General features: G+C 46.5%; 1 protein-coding gene and 1 non-coding gene across 3 annotated transcripts; both read right to left on the reverse strand.

The window, feature by feature from the left end:
• Positions 1 to 310: 310 nt before the first annotated feature.
• LOC125729042 (splicing factor U2AF 65 kDa subunit-like) lies at positions 311 to 9,206 on the reverse strand. 2 transcript variants are annotated; one of them, XM_049005598.1, is made up of 10 exons: positions 9,158 to 9,206; positions 7,018 to 7,192; positions 6,567 to 6,670; positions 6,167 to 6,318; positions 5,700 to 5,816; positions 5,474 to 5,612; positions 4,164 to 4,243; positions 1,097 to 1,219; positions 919 to 1,005; positions 311 to 732 (listed from the first exon to the last, which is right to left on the reverse strand). In XM_049005598.1, exons 1-10 carry the CDS (start codon positions 9,204 to 9,206, stop codon positions 355 to 357), a joined length of 1,404 nt encoding a protein of 467 aa, XP_048861555.1. In that variant the 3' UTR covers positions 311 to 354. The 2 variants fall into 2 exon arrangements, with proteins under 2 accessions (XP_048861555.1, XP_048861554.1); XM_049005597.1 differs by having other exon boundaries at positions 311 to 731; positions 891 to 1,005.
• Positions 9,207 to 9,765: 559 nt separating this feature from the next.
• Positions 9,766 to 9,837, reverse strand: trnad-guc (transfer RNA aspartic acid (anticodon GUC)). Its single transcript has one exon. It is a non-coding gene; the product is annotated as a tRNA-Asp (tRNA).
• Between the last annotated feature and the right edge of the window lie 8,038 nt (positions 9,838 to 17,875).

The following is a 17,875-nucleotide window of genomic DNA, read 5'->3' on the forward strand; positions in this document are numbered from 1 at the left end:
AGCCAATCAGATTGTCCGTCGCCTATCTGAGCCAATCAGATTGTCCGTCGCCTATCTGAGCCAATCAGATTGTCCGTCGCCTATCTGAACCAATCAGATTGTCCGTCGCCTATCTGAACCAATCAGATTGTCCGTCGCCTATCTGAACCAATCAGATTGTCCGTCGCCTATCTGAACCAATCAGATTGTCCGTCGCCTATCTGAACCAATCAGATTGTCCGTCGCCTATCTGAACCAATCAGATTGTCCGTCGCCTATCTGAACCAATCAGATTGTCCGTCGCCTATCTGAACCAATCAGATTGTCCGTCGCCTATCTGAACCAATCAGATCGTCCGTCGTCTATCTGAACCAATCAGATTGTTTTTCTTACACAAAAAATTATTCCGTTTTCAAAACACTTTTGTGCAAGAAATGCTCCCATGAGCCTGTGCTTAGTGCCTACAGAGGTCTTCTTTTTGCCACTGGTACAGGAGAGTACGGGTCCCACCTTGCCACAGCCAGGCACCTCCACGCTATCGACGGGCCGCGGAATCTCGATGGAGCGCACGTTGCCGTACTTGCAACACTCCTCCCGGATGTCCTCCAGGATCTCCTCGTAGTCCTCGTCGTCCACCAGCTCCTCGGGCATGACCATGTTGAGGAGGCACAGCACCTCCGTGGGCATGCCGGAGCTCTGCAGCCGCTGCAGCCCTGGAACCTGCAGCGTCACCGGCGTCTCGATGATGGCCGTCTGTCCCGGGGGGCGACAAGAGTGTCAGATACCCCCTGATCGTCCAATCGTCTCGAGTAACAGCGAGAAATTTACATGGACCCAAATAAACCCAAGAAATAGGGGCATTAAGCTTCCTGGGAGGCACCCAGGAACCAAGTTGGGTTTAGGACATCAGAAAGGCGGCAGCCGAGGGCAAATACTCACAGCGTTGGCATTCTTAGCCCCCACGCTTGCCCGCTGGACGATGAGCTTCTTGTCTCCGAGCTGCATGCCATTGAGTCCAGCCACGGCCTGCGGGATGCATCCCACACAAGCGTCAGCAATTCCATCCGGAAGCCCCGAGTCACCCCAGACCTTCCAGCTGCTGCCCCACCTCACGCACCTGGTCAGTGGCACTGATGTCCACGTATTCACAGAAAGCATAACCCTTAGACAGTGACGTGGCACTGTCCTTCACAAGGTTGAAGGCCTTAAGAGGTCCGAACGACGTCAAGAGTTCCTTCACCTGGGCAAGAGGAGGAGACGCGGGGGGGCGATTAGCCCGACAGTCCAGGCACGGCGCCTCGCTAGAAATGCTAATCTTAACTGTGGGAGAAGCAGCATGTTAAACTTTGCAAAACGACATGAGGAAACAGTGAAGACATCAGGAAAATGGCTTTATGACAAGTGGCTCGACATTACGGTGCAACACTAGAGCTCAAAGCCCCCTGTGCCCTTTCTGCATGACTTACTTACTGGGAGCGTACAAAAGTAACTATTTTGATTCTTGTCAATGAATGATAACACAGATTCCCCCCCCCCCCATCCTACAGCATATACAACACAACTGAATTCCTAATCAAGTTCTCTGATAATTCCAACTACGAATTTTGAAATATGGACCGAGTTGCATCTGATTTTAAGGGCCACAATAATTAAGCTAGATGGTATATAAAAAAAAAACTAAATAAAAACAGCTAATTATATGTTAAGTGTTCCATGTATACAATGTGGAGGGGGGGGGGGGCGACTCGGCAGAACACAAACCCAGCCGAATCACTGACTTCCTGTTCTTAAAACCAAGAACCACATTGGTGCAGTTAATTAGAGGGACAAAGCCTACAGGAGATAAACTCACAGGTAAAGCTAAGAGCCGCCACAGGGTCCTGCTAAAGGGGCCACGGCTTGAAGCCAAACAGGACGAAATAGCTCTGCTAACATCATTCCTCACTTATTCTACAGGAATCTACTGTAAAGCCGCATTAACCACTGACTTCAGAAAGGAGTCACCTGGGACACTGGCAGCCACAAGAGGGCGCTACCTCCTACCTTCTCTTAGGGGCAAAAAAAAAAAAAAATCAAATTTATACCCTGTGATCAGCATAATAAGTCTCTCCCCAGCCTTCAACCCCCAAAAAAAGGACCCCATATGCTTAAGAGCACTCCAGGACAGAGCCCCCCCACAGGGGCAGGCCGTCGACAGGGAGGATATCCGTGCGAGGGACGGAATGTCTTACTTGCCTTGTGTTACATGTTGGCATGGCAGCAGTAGGTCAGTACTACTGAACAAATTATGAGCGAAGACTTAACGATCTTACAGGCCCCTAGCTGGGGACAAAGTGGGGAACAAAAATGAAAGAGCTGTAAGTATCAAAGCGGTAGCAGGGACTGCAAAAAAAATGTAAACACCAGGATACAAGCAGCGGTTTCCATTTCACCTGTCTATGGCACATTTACTGGCTTTGACGTGAAATACATTAACAGTTCTGCTGGATTCAAACTCTCTCCCCCCAGTGCTGCTTTGGTACAGCCTTCCTCTTGACTTAGATTACATGTGACTCACACTGGATAAGAAAGATTACGATGACAATCCGAAAAGGAGGAAAAAAATCAAAGAAAAACAAACTGACTGCACTTCTCACTTACCTTTCACTGAAACCGCGATCACTATCTTGTGGGCTGAGTCTTGCCATTTTTAACAGTTTAGGCTAAAGTGAGTGGGACACCGGAGCTCAAAATGTTACAATGCAGGGGTGGACGCAAAACGTTTTGCGATTAACTTTTGCAAAATAAATAGGTAAACTATTAAATGCCTGTATGGATTATGTCTATAATGGGCCGATTTCAGTGGGGTGGCGATATAGGAAGAAAAAAAAAAATCATAAAAGATGCTAATGAGAAGTAGAAAATGTCTAAAATGTGACCCTTTCAACACTTTCAGAGTAAGACGACCTCATCTGTGCATGTTGTTATGGTAATATTATCCATCACTGACGTCATAACAGAATAGGGCATGGGGCACGATGTGAAAACTCCAGTGAAGCTGATAATCGTTCACCGGGAAAAAGGTCCGAAGTATTTTCTGCCTTTCGAGCGACACAGCAATGTAGGGAACGATTCTTCCGCAGCTCCCCATCGCTGTTAACGGGATGTGAAGTCATCGTTCTCAGTGTGCGGACATGGACGTGAGACACGGCACGTCTGCGAATACTGAAGCGTTTGGGGACTTGGTCGATCTCCCCCACATTTCAAGCACAGTCTATGGTAGTGTTTCCCAGCCCAGTCCTCGGGGGTACCCCCCCGGTCAGTCCACGTTTTTGCTTCCTCTCAGCACACCTGTACCAGGTATTCGGTGTTCCTGATTGGCTGGGAGCTAGGAGGGAGCGAAAATGTGGACAGTCGGCGGTTCCCCGAGGACTGGGATTGGGCAAACACAGGTGTACGGCAATGTGGAGGTATTCGTCAGTTAGGTGACGCGCAGATGACTCGATTTTAAATTTTCATGCAGCAAAACGACGCGGCTGATTCATCCGACTAACACTCAGCAATTAACCCGATATACAAATATTCCAGGGTACCCAGCAACAGGCAGCACAGGGACTGGCTACGTGACTGGTTTGGCAAGCCGCCAGCTGTAAGGCACGTTTCCCAAAGCCTTTGTTGCTAATAAGGTTATTTGCTAACAACATTAGATAACAACTGAATGGTTCCAACTATGCAAGTCGATAACATGAGGTTTTGGGAAACGTACCTTTTACATTAGCGGGGTCTCAATATCTTCATAATTTACAGCTGGATAAACAATGAGCGTAATGTAACTGTCAACTCATTACCTACATGTCTAATAAATGTTTAATAAATCCCATGAATATCTTTAAAAAAAAAAAAAAAAAACCTCAAATGTGCGGCTATTTTCAGCAGCTAGCTTTAAACATGATGCTGACATTTGACCCCCCAGTATCTTGTAATGAATTTTAAGCGGTGAGGTAACTTTGACAGGCTTTCTTTTCCTACTAATCAGTTACACAGAGACGAGTGTTTATTTTATGTATGTATGTGCGTGCGCGTGCGTGCGTGCGTGCGTGTGCGTGTGTGTGCATGCCTGCTTGAGTTCCACGTGCAGCAGTGGGACAGAAACACAGGAGGGTTGTGGGTCGGCTCCCCGGCGACAGAGACTGAGGGCGGGGTACCTGATCGTCACTGAGATAGTTGGGCAGGCCTCCGACAAAGAGCTTGTGTGGCGAGTCTGGAACCACGGTGGAGACGACCCCTGCAGACAGAGCGGCACGGCGCCCAAAGCCGGCCGATCACAGCAAACCGTCAACATGCCGGATAATGACCACGAGCAAACGGCGCGAGTGAAATAAGCCAACTTCAAATCAGTATGACGTCGTTATCTCCTATATAATATCAGATAAATGTAACTCCAGCAAAAAAATACCTAAATACTGGGGCAGTTTGACGACTGTTTTTTGTCTCTCCCATCTTGCTCTCCATGGGAGATGCTGACACATGCAGCACCAGTCAAAAGTATGGACACACCTGCTCTTAATGCATTTGTCTCTATTTTAGCTGTTATTCACCTTATAGTAAAAGGCCTTTGGGCATGGAAGTTATGCATATGAAGTACTGCAAAGACAAAATTTTTGTCTCTTCAAAATAGGAGCCATTGGCTTCGATGACAGCATTGCGGACTCAACCAGCTAACATATGTACCCACCTGGACCGTTTCTCCAACAGTCCTCGAGTTTCCACAAGTTCTGCGCGCAAGCTGGCTACCTTACTCTTACTCTCATCCAACTGATCCCAAACCAGCTCTATAGAGTTTAGGTTGGGGGGCTGTGGGGACCATCTCTTTCCTAGTTCACAAGGTAATAAGCTACTTGCATAACCTTCAAGGTGGGCTTTGGGTCATTATCTTGCTGAAAAACAAGTCATTTTCAGTAGGTGTGTCCAGAATTTTTAACTAGAATAGGAGCCAGCAACCCTAGAACAATTTGGGGGTTAGGGTCCTTGCTCAAGGGCCCAGTGGTGAAATCACTCTGCCAACCCTGCCAACCAGCAACCTTCTTTTCATGGGCAAACATCACAGAGCCACACAACACCCCTATGTTAACAGTAAGAAGTGAGTGACTGAGCTGTGTGTGTGTGTGTGTGGCTCAGCTGGTTAGGATGCCAGCGTTATCATCAGAAGATCACTGGTTCACATCACTGGTGATCACACCACTGGGCCGGCGAGTTTGCTCTAGGGACAGGCTGACCCTGATTTCTCAAAAAAAAAAAAAAAAAAAAAAAACATTCTTCACTTTGGATAAAACTGTCTGCTAAATATTTACAACATTAAGTAAATAAAAGTGAAAGTCTCCCTCTTTATATGACAAGACATCCGCAGCTTGCGAAGGACAGTCAGTCCGTAACGAGTACAAAAAACTGGCCTTGCCGATCGGCTCTTCAAAGGTAAATAAAGATTAAGGTTATGACGGCGACAAGCAAAACGGACCTGGTACGTGGAAGGCGGGCTGCTCTGAGATGCCAGGCAGGGGGCGATAGTCGTGGGGCCGCCTGATTTTTAACGACTGACCCTGGAAAATGATGCCGTCGAAGGCCATTGCCTGCGTGGTCTCATCCACGGACCGAAACTAGGGCAGAACGAAGAACGTCGTTAATCAGGGAAGGCTGCGGTCTCCGCCTGGACACAGCAGCCATTAGGCAGGAAAGACTCTTACTTCAAGGAAGGCAAAGTTCTTGTCCTGGTTTATCTGAACAGCGAGGACGGGATTGGTGGGACCTTGACATAAGCCAGCCAATCGCATCTGGGTATTGAAGAAATCCGCCATGGCCTCCTAAAAAGACAGGCAGACACACTGAATGAAGACAGGCAGACGTCTGAAGACATCAAAACAGGCAAACGAGAAAAAAAATGACTGACAAGTCTAGTACATTTATCTATTTATTTTGCGGACACTTTCATCCAAAGCAACATACATTTCATTGAAGAAGCAGGACCAGACAGTTCCTAGAGCAAATAGTGCTTAAGGGCTGCGCTCGGGGGCCCAATGGTGAAATCACTCTGCTGCCCAAGGGATTTGAACCAACAACCTTCTTGTGACCGGCTCAGTGTCCTAACTCACTGAGCTACACATGACACCAGTATGCATGACAGAAGGCAACGCGGGACTTTGCCTGGACTCACCTCCGTCAGGCCGAAGGGGATGTTGCCGACATAAAGCCGCCTGGCCTGCCGGGTCATCTGGCTGCCGACCATCGGCACCTGGGTGGGCGTCACTGCCACGCCGCTGGTGGTGGATGTTGCCAGTAAAGCTATCGTGGGGATCTGCCCTGCAGCTGTGGGGAGGAGAAAGGGCTTCAAGACCCCAACCAGGGACGGCCAGAACATCCGGATCGTCGCCTTCATTTGCTTCTAACCCCTAGGTTTAAGCTCTCTTCACACTGTCTGAAATCATCCCAAGTGTTATTCCCTCTTTGACCAGCAGGGGGGAGGAGGGCACTCCAGAATAAATGCTTTCATTGCAACCAATATACCATAACCTTGCAATACTGAACTAGCACACATGGAAGCGTCGCATCCAAACCTTGCATTGCCTTGTACTGCATGGGGGTGATGTGCTCGAATCCCGGAGGGGGAACATCCCAGTACTTGTATGTCCTTTTCTTACGGCTTCTCCGAGGAGAGTAGCTGCCCAAACACAAAACAGAAGGTTGTTTTCCCCAAACAATACAGTGTAAACACTCAGAATCTGGCAAAAACAAACAGATGGCAGAATGTTTACATTTAACTTTGGATCGCAGGCAGTTTAAGGTCATGAGGGTGTGACCATGCGCCACTTTTTAGGCTGGCTTTGAGGTCCCATCGCTATGGCGGGGGCTACTTATAAACGCCAGTTAAAATTTAATATGGGTACAGTCCCCCTTCCCACCACGAAGAAACCAATTGGTTGATTGTGAAAGAAACTTGTTAAGAGGCCTCAAACCATGCTAGATATCAGCTTCAGTGCCTGTAACCGGGACCGTGAGGGGGGGTACCTGTGCTTCTTGTGCTCGCGTGAGCTGCTCCGTCGGTCACGACCCTTGCGGTCGCGGCTGCTGCTGCGCTTCTCGTGACTCCGCCCCCTGGAGTCCTTGCTCCAGCGGCGGTGCTTCTCGCCACGGCTCAGAGACCGGCTGCGGCTACGCTTCTTGTGTCGCTCCTTCTCCCGCTCTGGGGGACGACACCGTGGTACCAGTGAGACGGTGGGCGGAGCGACATGACTGCCCCCCTACCATCCATTTCGATAAATCCAAGATGTGTAACTCAGAGGGATTATGAATGTGTGTCCGGATGGTTGTGGGTTTGAAGCCCATGAGTCACAGAGTAATCATATTACCAACTTCCCTGGGGTGCTGGATGCTGACTGACCCAGCGCTATGCCTTAAAAGTCACTTACGGAGACCAAGATGTGGTACGGGGTCTAACTCCCCAGTTTCCTCACCAGAATGAAGCACCTCCATTCAATTCACATATTCAATCACACCCTCCTGAAACAAACACACCCATCTCTCAATGGCTAATAATTTCAAGGGCACAAGGACATCCCCTTGAATGTCAGTCTGTTGTGAAACAATAAAAACATAACCAGACTAATTAATGATATAGGAGCACAGTGGTGAGTACAGTTGCCTCACGCCTCCGAGTCTGGAGGCCTGAATTTTGCCTCTGCTCTCTGTATGGGGAATTTGCCTGGAATAGGCTCCAGGGGAGCCTGACTAAGATAACTGGTTGGACGATGGATGGGTAATTAATATCGTTTCAATCTGACAGACAGCACTTTATTAAACTAGCAATAAAATATCACCTTTCTATCCCAGCAGGTCCTTCATATAGAAGCTTAAATAAATCCCTGAAGGTGCAGTTTTCAGTGAAGCATTTAAACGCAGGTGCTGCTCGAGGAATCAGCTTCATGCATCAGTTATAACAGCGTTACGGTAATGCACCGCTGCAAAAGTACAGACACGGAGCGGCCAATGCATCTTACGTAAATCGGTAATAACCAATTACCGCAATCGCAGGCATAGTCAGAGCGCAGATATGAATGACTGGAACTGCTAGTTTATCAAACACGGCGGCACTTAGTGCTCGTCTAGCCGAATCAGGTCGTTTCGAATGACATTTTAGTGATTTAGTGATAAGGAGCTGATATGACAAGATTGCCATTTGATAGGTACATAAATCAATCCTACTTTCGACTCCGTTGTAACGCATGTTGTATATTTCAGTTGCGTTAGTATGGCTTAAGTTTATTCAGTTTACTGGATTCTCTGCACTTTAATGAAGTTATATGTGTATTGTTATATAACTGTACATCATTGTTAGTTACTGCTATCCGCTGTAAAGGTAGATACAGGTGCAAGACTTTGCAATAACGACCTAAAAGCAGTTGTTATGATTCCAGGGAACGCGGCTGATTTTTAGAGTCTATACATCATGAAGAAACGGCGATCGTGTGAGAAAGACTTATTCTGTACGGATGACAGGGCCAGCATTTCGGACCCAAGGGAAAGGCTATTGTGCATCGGAAAGAGACAAAATCATATCATTATATAGAAAACTCGTCGTAGTATTTAAAAACCAAGTAACTAACACTGTTATTAAGTGCGGACTTTAAATCAAGTGGTCGCGGTCGTTTTTATTTGCATAAAACTTTAAACGTGATCTTGAAAATATAACGCTTGCAACAAACATCCATGCATAGTGTGTTACTGCGAATGAAAATACGCGGGTCACAATTTATGATCCAAGTGTATAATGGTAAATAATTAAATAAATAAAACCGCAGGCTTTCACATCGAGTGCACCCCAATAACGTTTCATTGAAATGTCCATGTTATGTACGCCGGGCACTGATGGATGCAGGCCTAGCGATCTCTATAACAATGCCAAGCAAAGAATGTCACTGATTTACCAAAGCGGTCAGTTTTCGGGGATCCTGCGGCAGCTGGGAGAAGAAGAATCGGGCAGGTTTCAGAATCGGCGAGCGCTCGGATAAAAGGCACCGATTTCCCAGCCGCGCTTTTCTTTTCGGAACCAGCAGAAGTGCCCTCCGCACCATCCTCGGCGCTAGGACACGCCGGCCACTTTATTACCCTAAAACAGGGAGCATACACCGATCTTCAAAGCCAAACTTACCTTGCCGATTTTCGCTTAACTGCTTCTCAAACTCATCGAAATCGGACATTTTTCAGTCCGTACTAAAGACGTATTGCAAAATAAGCAGAGGTCCAACAGTAGGCCTTTGAATGGGCTACAGGCTGCATTGGGTTCTGCTGCTTTTTCTTCCGAGTCGCCTGCCCCTCCTCCCCCGAAGTCATCGGCTCTTCCTCGGTTGTATCACACACAGGTTCGGAAACATTCGATGCGCATTACCGTCCCCTCCTGCACTGGAGGGTTAAGGACAACGTGATTATATCGAACCAAAATTGAAATGTGCAAGTTGACTTTCCTAGTTATACGTCTTCATTTTTATTCTGGGTTTAACAACCATGAGTTTATGACGTATTTTACATGATTAGTTGGCGACTGGACCTTATTGTTTATATCTCTTATTAAGGATCCATCCATCCATACATCAATTATCAAAACCACACACTTACAATCCGAGTCTAGTTTCATATGCTGCGCTGCTGAGCGACCCGCAGAATATTATGCATGAGTACAAGTCACAAGCCCCGTTTCCACTAACACGGGGCCGGTTCTAGCTTGGTGCCTTTTGAGACCGAGGCAAAAAGATGCAGACTCTCCCCGTCGGGGAATCGAACCCCGGTCTCCCGCGTGACAGGCGGGGATACTCACCACTATACTAACGAGGAGATGTACGCGCACTACTTTTACATCTTCAAGATAAACAGCGGATGACTACTAACATTTGCGAGTAATCAATGACTGAGCTTCATGTCATGACCATGGTGCTCAAGAGAAGAAAAAATACATAATGTACGTCCACTGATACCAGAACAACCATATAGCTTTATACTAAGACGATGATTAAACGGAAAATTCCTTTACAAAACACTGCCACAAAATCATAGTTTCGCAATATTACATCGTGCAACGGGACACAGTGTAAGTACGTGAAGTCGGTAATTAAATCAAGAAAAAAAAGTGAGAGGAAAAGAATACTTTTCTATTATCATATTTTTCTAACTGGCCAAACTGAGTCATATTTTGATTATACACACTAACAGAAAAACAGTGCAAATCTCCGGTAGTCCGTTTCACTTGCGCTCCGCTATGGGGCAGTAACAAGCAGAGCTTAAGTGTGGAAGGAAAAAAAAAACACAGGACAGCATCAATCCCAACTTCACAAACGCCGGAGATCGAGATGCTGTAAGCATGACAATTAACATCTTTATCCAAGGGAACAGCTGCAAGACACAGATGCCGCGCCTAACAAAGGTAGGATCGATTCCGAAGTTCAGGCATTTACAGACGCGGACTCTTCTGGAGTTGATTTTTTTCGGGAGATACGCATCAACTTCAAAAGTATGAACCGCATTATATCTATATCTGTTATGACGTTGTAGCTATTGATACTGATGCATCACAAAAATAATTTAAATGTTTTTTCATTCTGACATATGTTCGTTCGGACGAGGATTTTATTATATGAGATAAGTTTTAAATGAAAACTTTTTTTAATCTATATGATTAATTCTCGAATCAAAGCCAGACTTCACATAAATCATTCATTCATAAATATAATGGAACATACAACATCCAGGTATCCATGAAATTTATGATCAGGCTATACGTTTGTGATAACAACAAAACAACACAACATGTATATTTACAATATATGGGCCTATTGTTTAATATTGCCTCCAAATTATAGCCAGACAATAACGCAATAGGCCGACATCAAACTATTTTCATGTAAAACAAAAGTGCTGGCAGTTTGCTTGTGCTTACAGACCCCGCCTTGAGCCCATCCAGAAAGATCCCAAAAATAACCGACAAGCAAAGGTTGTAACAATCTGAGCATGTTTAGTTTAATGTAATCAGGAGCCGAATTAATAACGCGAATAAATGATCAAACCGAAAGTCTGTAGTCGGGAATATCCGATAACGTCTTTGACGTGCAGTTAAGATAGTCAGAGGAAAAACCTTGTAGTTTACTTATATATATGCCTAAATATATGAGTGTGTCTCTCCGGTGATTTAATGATGAATATAACGATTACATATCAAATCACACATTAAGCAATTATTATATTACTAGGTTGAACGTTTTCACTATGTCTGTCGTCACCTTGATTTCACGATTTTGACTATTCTTCTTATCCCAGATTGAACAAGTCATTGTGGCGATGCAAGATCCCGACATGGGGATAAAGATGAAGAATCAAAGACTGTTAATCACAGTGATTCCACATGCGATGACAGGTGCACGATACATATTTTACTTTTTAAAAATAATTTTTCATGCCGCCCGGGTTGTCTTACACCCGGCCGTGCAGTGTCCCGGGGGCCGGGTCCTAATGGTCATTTAAGCCCTTCACAGGAAAGCCCATACATCGGCGGTCTTCGGGAATCCTGTGCATTAAGACTGTCATCGATCTCCTTGCGCTCATATTTATTTATGTAATTTATTTATCGAGTTCAGCGTTTTTGATTTATGACGGCTTAATGCATTTCTCGACTCTAACTAGATGCCTTCCTCGCTATGCCTTCCCAGGAAATGATATCGTGGAGTGGCTAATTCAGAAGTACTCCATCATGGAAGAAGGTAGGGCCGAGAAGTATGTAGGGAAGCGTTACCTGGTGCTCTTATGTGAGGTTAATCGATTGTTTTTTTCCCTTCGTGACGACGATGGCGCCCCTGCTGGCGAAAGACGTCATCAGGTTTTTTTTTTTTTGTAATAAAATAACAGAAATAAACGAGTCTTTTGAATAATAAATACAAATGAAGTAATAGAATTTGTCATCCATACAACAGATTAGCCTAGCTGCATTTATGTGTAAGCATATGCAATTCACGTGTCTGACAGAAGCATGTTCTGTTCCATTGATATTGCTGAGCCTGTGAATTAATAAATGTCAGAATTGAGCTTGTCCATAACATAGACACCCCATTCGCCTGAAGCTTTTGGGATTTTCTTCCCCTGGCGTCAATTTATCTGCTGAATTATTTATCTTTCTGCTGAGAGGCTATTAGTACAAATAATCTGTAGGCCAGTCCCGAGTCGCGCCGCTACGCATGCTGAGCTGTACGGTTTGATAGTCCCGATGCAAACTTCGCTGATAGCCAGAGGCAGTCAGTCATGCCTGGAGAAATATCGCTATCCGTCTCCCTCATTATGCACTTCTGCAAGACGCTGTTGTCCTGAATTCCCGGGCGATGCAGATGAGGTTTTAAATAGCAAGGGAGCAGATTTCCCTGATTTACAGCCCAGATTGGAAAAGAAGTCGGAATGGAAAGGAGGGGACTTTTAGGCAGTAGATGGCAGATGCATTAACAGACTTGAATGGGCAAAAAACCTGTTGCCCCGGTAAGCAGTTACCCCTCCCTGTAAACACTAGGCTTCCCCCTAGCAGCGCTGTTGCTGCGCCGGTCTGAAACCCCCGGGAGCGCCTGACTGCCAATGGCCGCGGAGGCAGCCGGAAAGTGGAAAGTCCCAATTACTCGTAATTAATTATAGTTCCGATGAGGAATGCACCATCCCCGCGGCTTATTCTGTGCACCATGTCAACGTTTTTTCCAGTTACTTGCTATACCGTAAAATAAAATATAATATGCCTACTCAGTTTCTAGTTATCGTGTGTTCTACTGTATTCCACTGACAAAAATTTAGAGAATTACTATGCCTAAATCTGGGCTACGAGTAGTGGATTTGTTTGAGCTTTGAGTAGTTTACGTGGAAATGAGTGACCACTTTGTGTGTTTTCAGAGGCACTTCATGTGGGGAATCTGATCGTGAAGCACGGCTACATTTACCCCCTAAAGGACCCCAGGACGCTCGTCCTGGGGCCCGACGAGACGCCGTATCGCTTCCAGGTAACCTAAAACCACGGTTTCTTCAGATGGAGGGCAGCGCGAGAGGGTGGTGGCCATGTGGGGGGGCACGCATATCGAAACTATTCGTTGGAGAGACTGCGGAATTACCGTGTAGGACAGTATTTCTCAATCTGGTCCGGGCTCCAGAGCTGAGAGGGTGCAAAAACGTAGACTGTCTGGTAGGGAGCTGGGAGGGAGCAAAAACGTGGATCATCTGTGTGTCGCCGAGGACCGGATTGGGAAACACTGATGTATGAGAACCAATGCCAGTTAAAGTAGCAAAATGCCTTCCACCCGCCTTGTCCCTGACATGTTAAATCACAAAGCACCTTTGTCACGCTGCTTCTGAATAGTTTCAAATGACAGCATCTCCTTTTTGCTAGACTCCGTACTTCTGGAGCTCTCAGCAGTGGCCAGCCTCCGAGCTAGATTACGGTGATTACCAATTATTAATCATGTGCTCGCCTATTACATCATTACTTCCCTTTACTAGAATAATAGAAAAACACAGTTTCTTGCCATGTCTTTCTTTTGCTCTTCTAAAGCGATTTATTTGACTAAGAAGAATATCAGAAAGCAAGGGCAGCTGATAGACTATGAAAAGGTAAGAGAAAATTTTTATTTATGTACATTTCAATGCTATTCTTATTCGCTGGTCTGAAGCATTGCTTGATGAGATCATGTGATAGCTGAATGCTCATGGGAGTTTTACTTACACAAAATATTATGAGGGTAGAAGGAAAAATGATTGGTTCAGAGAGATAACCAATTAGATTGTACATGAGGTGGATCCGAGCAACTAGAGGAGGCAGGAGCAACCAATCAGATGTCTTGGTCCTGCCTCCTCTGCAATCTGATTGGTTATCTATCCGAACCAATCATTTTCCTTCTGCCCTCAGAACATTTTTGTGTAAGAAAACCTCCCACCAATTATGCACATAGTAGGATCGCACATAGACATCCACCAACTTGCCGCCATGTTGCGTCAGGGTCAACGCATTTTAGGTTCTCATCAGTAAGAGGGTTTGTGAATCCGACACTGCCAGCTGATATCCTGGGAGGGGTTCGGCCTGTGAGTCATAACGTGAACCCATGCAGCAACGCAGCCAGCCGTGCGACCTGGCAATGTCGCATTTAAACATCGTCTCCGCAGGACAGCTACAACATGTTGCACAAACGGATCAACCACACCTGGGACTTCGTGGTGATGCAGGCGAAGGAGCAGCTCAGGTAAACCCCACCCCAGCCCGGGAATACTGTCGCATCGAGCTATGAAATCAATTTCATAAATGCACACAAGGGGACAGATGAGAATGGATGAATAAATCTCGTATTAAGAGGATGATGATGTTACCTAAATTAAAAAGTAACATGGTGTGTGGTCATAATTTCCCTCCTATCTGTTAAATCAGACCTCAGCCTAAACACTAGAGTCGGAAATCCATTTCTAAGTGAAAAAGGAAACAGAAAAATGAAAACCCTACCTTGCAGTTCAGTGATTACCGCTATATGCTAATTACCCAGTATGCTTTCTGACTCTCCATCGACTGCTCTGCTCCTACCAGGGCAGCCAAACAGAGGCGCAAGGCGGACCGCATCGTGCTGGAATGTCAGGAACAGGCCTACTGGCTCGTCAACAGACCGCCAGTAAGCACCTCCCCCGAAACCCCTGACTCCCTACATCTGCCCCGGCGAAAACCCAGTATGCTGTGATTAGAGTAAAGCACACACTGGGTAAACCTGAACTCAATGCACCTTGGCAGCTCGAATATCGCCTCAGGCTGGGGGCGATTCTAGGATTTTTTTGAGGTTGTGGGGCAGAGTGGTGGCTCTGGGCCTAGGGATCTGTGCAAGCAAGTGGAAGGTTGTTGGTTCAAATCCTGTGAATGCCCAGAGTGATTCTACTCCGTTGGGCCTTTCAGCAAGGGCCTTAACCTGCAATTGCTTTGTCCTGGGTATGACATTAATCTACATGCAGGCCTGTTAGGAGATCCTTCAACTTACAGGGGAAACTTGGCAGGATTGGCAGGAAGGCATAGGCAGGGTCCCATTCCCCCACAGAGAGCTGGGGGGTTGTGCAGTTCTCTCCCACGACAACGGGTTTGTTCAATGAAGGAAGGCAAAGGAAACATCTGTAAGGACATATGGAACATTTCCGGTATAATTTTCGATCTCCGTCATCTCCAGAGCATTGAGCTCAGCAAAATTCACGGGGGGGGGGGGGGGGGGGGAGTTTTATCTTCGTTAAGTAAGACACACAGAGTGTCTCCATGCATACTTTGTGGGGGAGGAATATATCACTTCAGGCCTGATAACCCACTACTGCTTCAGTGTGATCATGAAATATTTACTTAGCTGGGAAGAAGCCTATGTTCTGTGGGACGAGAGCTTTCAGAAGACAGACAGGACAGCAGGCTGCGGGAATGAGCAACTGCACCCTCGCTGAGTGTAATTTGGAGTTCATGAATAACACAGGAGAGTGGAGAATGAAAGTGTGGGACAGGAGCAGAGTGTGGTGTGTATCTGGCTTAATCCCGGCCGTCACTAGGGCCCCTTTCTGCTGGGTGCGCAGCATCTCTCAGGGCTAATAAGCATCAGCGTTTATGTGGGCCATTATCCCCATCCGGGGCGGCATCAGGAGGTGGGAATGGCAGCCACGCAGCTGCGGATCACATCCTAAATTCAGCTTATTTTGCAGATGTACCTTTTATTGAGACTAGAGCAGTTGGGGGTTTAGGGACTTCTCTCAGGGGTCCAGTGGTGATGTCACTCTGCTGACTGTGGGATTTAAACCGGCAACCTTCCAGTCATAGGCGGCGACTGCCAACCCGCTCAGCCACACACCACCTTCATTGATGAAACCCACCGTTTTGACGCCAATTAGACGGAAACACAGTTGAGCCAAAAACCACGCAGCGTAGGGCCCCCCAGTCAGGTGCTGCTCGTGTTTAAAAGGCAGGGACGCTCTGCACTCTGGTACGGCCAGGTGGACGGGGGAAGCTGGGGGGGGGGGGGGGGATTAAAACCAGCAAATGACAAAATGGCCGCTTCCTGCCTCCTTTCTCTTTGCCCGAGAAACACGAGACGCATCGCTAAGACTGGTGATGCTTGGATCTGGGAGAGAGGAGTGCGAAGGGACTGGGAGACGGCCTGAAGCTAAAATGCAGACATGCTGTGTTTGCGTCTCCCCCCCCACCACCCCCCCACTTGTTGGGCCTTTTAAACGAGCTGGAAGAGGATCCCACCTCCGGAATACCGGATCCATTATCTGACCTCTATTCCTGCGGCTCAGGCTTAATGCTGCATGTTAGCGGAGAGATAATGGATGTAATTGCAAATAGCAGCGTAATAATTTGCCAAATAGTCTCTCTGCTGTTAAGTCCTGAGCTGATCTGAAGCACTTTAATTGGGATTTAAGGAAACCATGTTAAATCAGATTGCATTCAGTATCGACATTTGGTTAGTTTATTCTGTAAAGCAGGGTACCCCAGTCCTGATCATGGATACTGTGTCACCGACTGGCCCTCCAGGACCGAATGGTCCTTTTGGAAAGCTGTCACACTGTCCCCTACTGGGCAGTGTCGCCATGGGCTGTACCCAGTGGCATCATGGGAAATGTGACCAGTAGTGCTAAGGGGTATTAATGCAGCGTTAGACCGGCGTCAGTCTGCTTGAGAGAAACGAGCTCACTCTTCATCTGAAGTTCAGCTAAGGATTTCTCACCCTCTGATTTTCTGCAGCCGGGAACATTCAGCGTTCAAGAACAAGGCCCTGAGCGAAGGAACCGGCACAACTCCCGAGTCCAGCTGGTCTGAGCTTTTTATTAAGCATATACATTTTTTCCGTAATGCCAGTACCTGCTGTTTATCGCCTCTGTCAGTCACAGGACCGGATCCGGGCAAACAAGAGAGCCGCTCGGGGCCTAGATAAGATCAAAGTCATGAAGAAAAAATATGTATATTAATATCTATATATATATGGCAGCTATAGGCAGAATAGGCTGTTGCCTTGGGCCCCCAAATTACCCAAGGAAGTGAAGTGATAATCAGTGTTTTTGGTGGGAGGGCATCCGAGGGAAGCTCGTGTGTGAGTGTGACAGCACTTCGTTGTGCTCATCTTTCTGTCTCACTTCTTCCTCACTTCCTGCTCTCGTTTTCCATGCTAACGTAAGTACGTCAGCAGTCCCACAATACATACTCGTAATAGTGCTATATTATTCATGGTTTCTAGACTGGATGTCTGCTTAGTAAAGCCAGGAGCTGAGTGTGAGCAGAATTCCTACTGTCTGATTCCTTGCATGTGATTCGCTCGTGGGAGTTTTACCCTCACAAAAATGTTCTGAGGGCAGAAGGAAAAATGATTGGTTCAGAGAGATAACAATTAGATTGTAGAGGAGGTGGGTCTAAGGAACTAGAGGAGGCAGGAACAAGACATCTGATTGGTTGACCCCCCCCCCTCCTCTAGTTGCCTGTATCCACCACTTCTACAGTCTGATTGGTTATCTCTCTGAACCAATGAACCTTGTGCCCTCAGAACATTTTTGCGCAAGTAAAACTCCCATAAACATGTGGCTTATATCATGTTTAGAGACGGTTTTGTTTCTTCCTTCTTTACAGAACAGAACGCGGACTACTACAAAAGAGAGGTAAGCCTGAAAGAATTTAGAGTGAACCTATTTCAGCTGATGGGATGGTTGCCAAGAACAACCAAAGAGGGTGATTAAGTGGGCTCTTAAGAATGCTGTCATAAGAAAATTGCTTCGGAAGGATCTACATCTGTGTTGTCGTTTTCTTTTGTTGGCTCTCAGATATTGACAAATTCTGTTTAAAGGTACAACAGCATGGCTCTTATCA

Source organism: Brienomyrus brachyistius, unplaced genomic scaffold, assembly GCF_023856365.1.
Source record: "Brienomyrus brachyistius isolate T26 unplaced genomic scaffold, BBRACH_0.4 scaffold422, whole genome shotgun sequence".
NCBI classification, from domain to species: Eukaryota; Metazoa; Chordata; class Actinopteri; order Osteoglossiformes; family Mormyridae; genus Brienomyrus; species Brienomyrus brachyistius.

Bases quoted from the DNA above. Each gene is read 5' to 3' on its own strand.
- LOC125729042 (XM_049005597.1), bottom strand. From the start codon at position 9,206: ATGTCCGATTTCGATGAGTTTGAGAAGCAGTTAAGCGAAAATCGGCAA. The intron at 6,319-6,566 runs GTTTGGATGCGA...TCCTCCCCACAG, and splicing joins GCAGTACAAGGCAATGCAAG to CTGCAGGGCAGATCCCCACG. The intron at 1,220-4,163 runs GTACCCCGCCCT...CCTCTTGCCCAG, and splicing joins ACTATCTCAGTGACGATCAG to GTGAAGGAACTCTTGACGTC.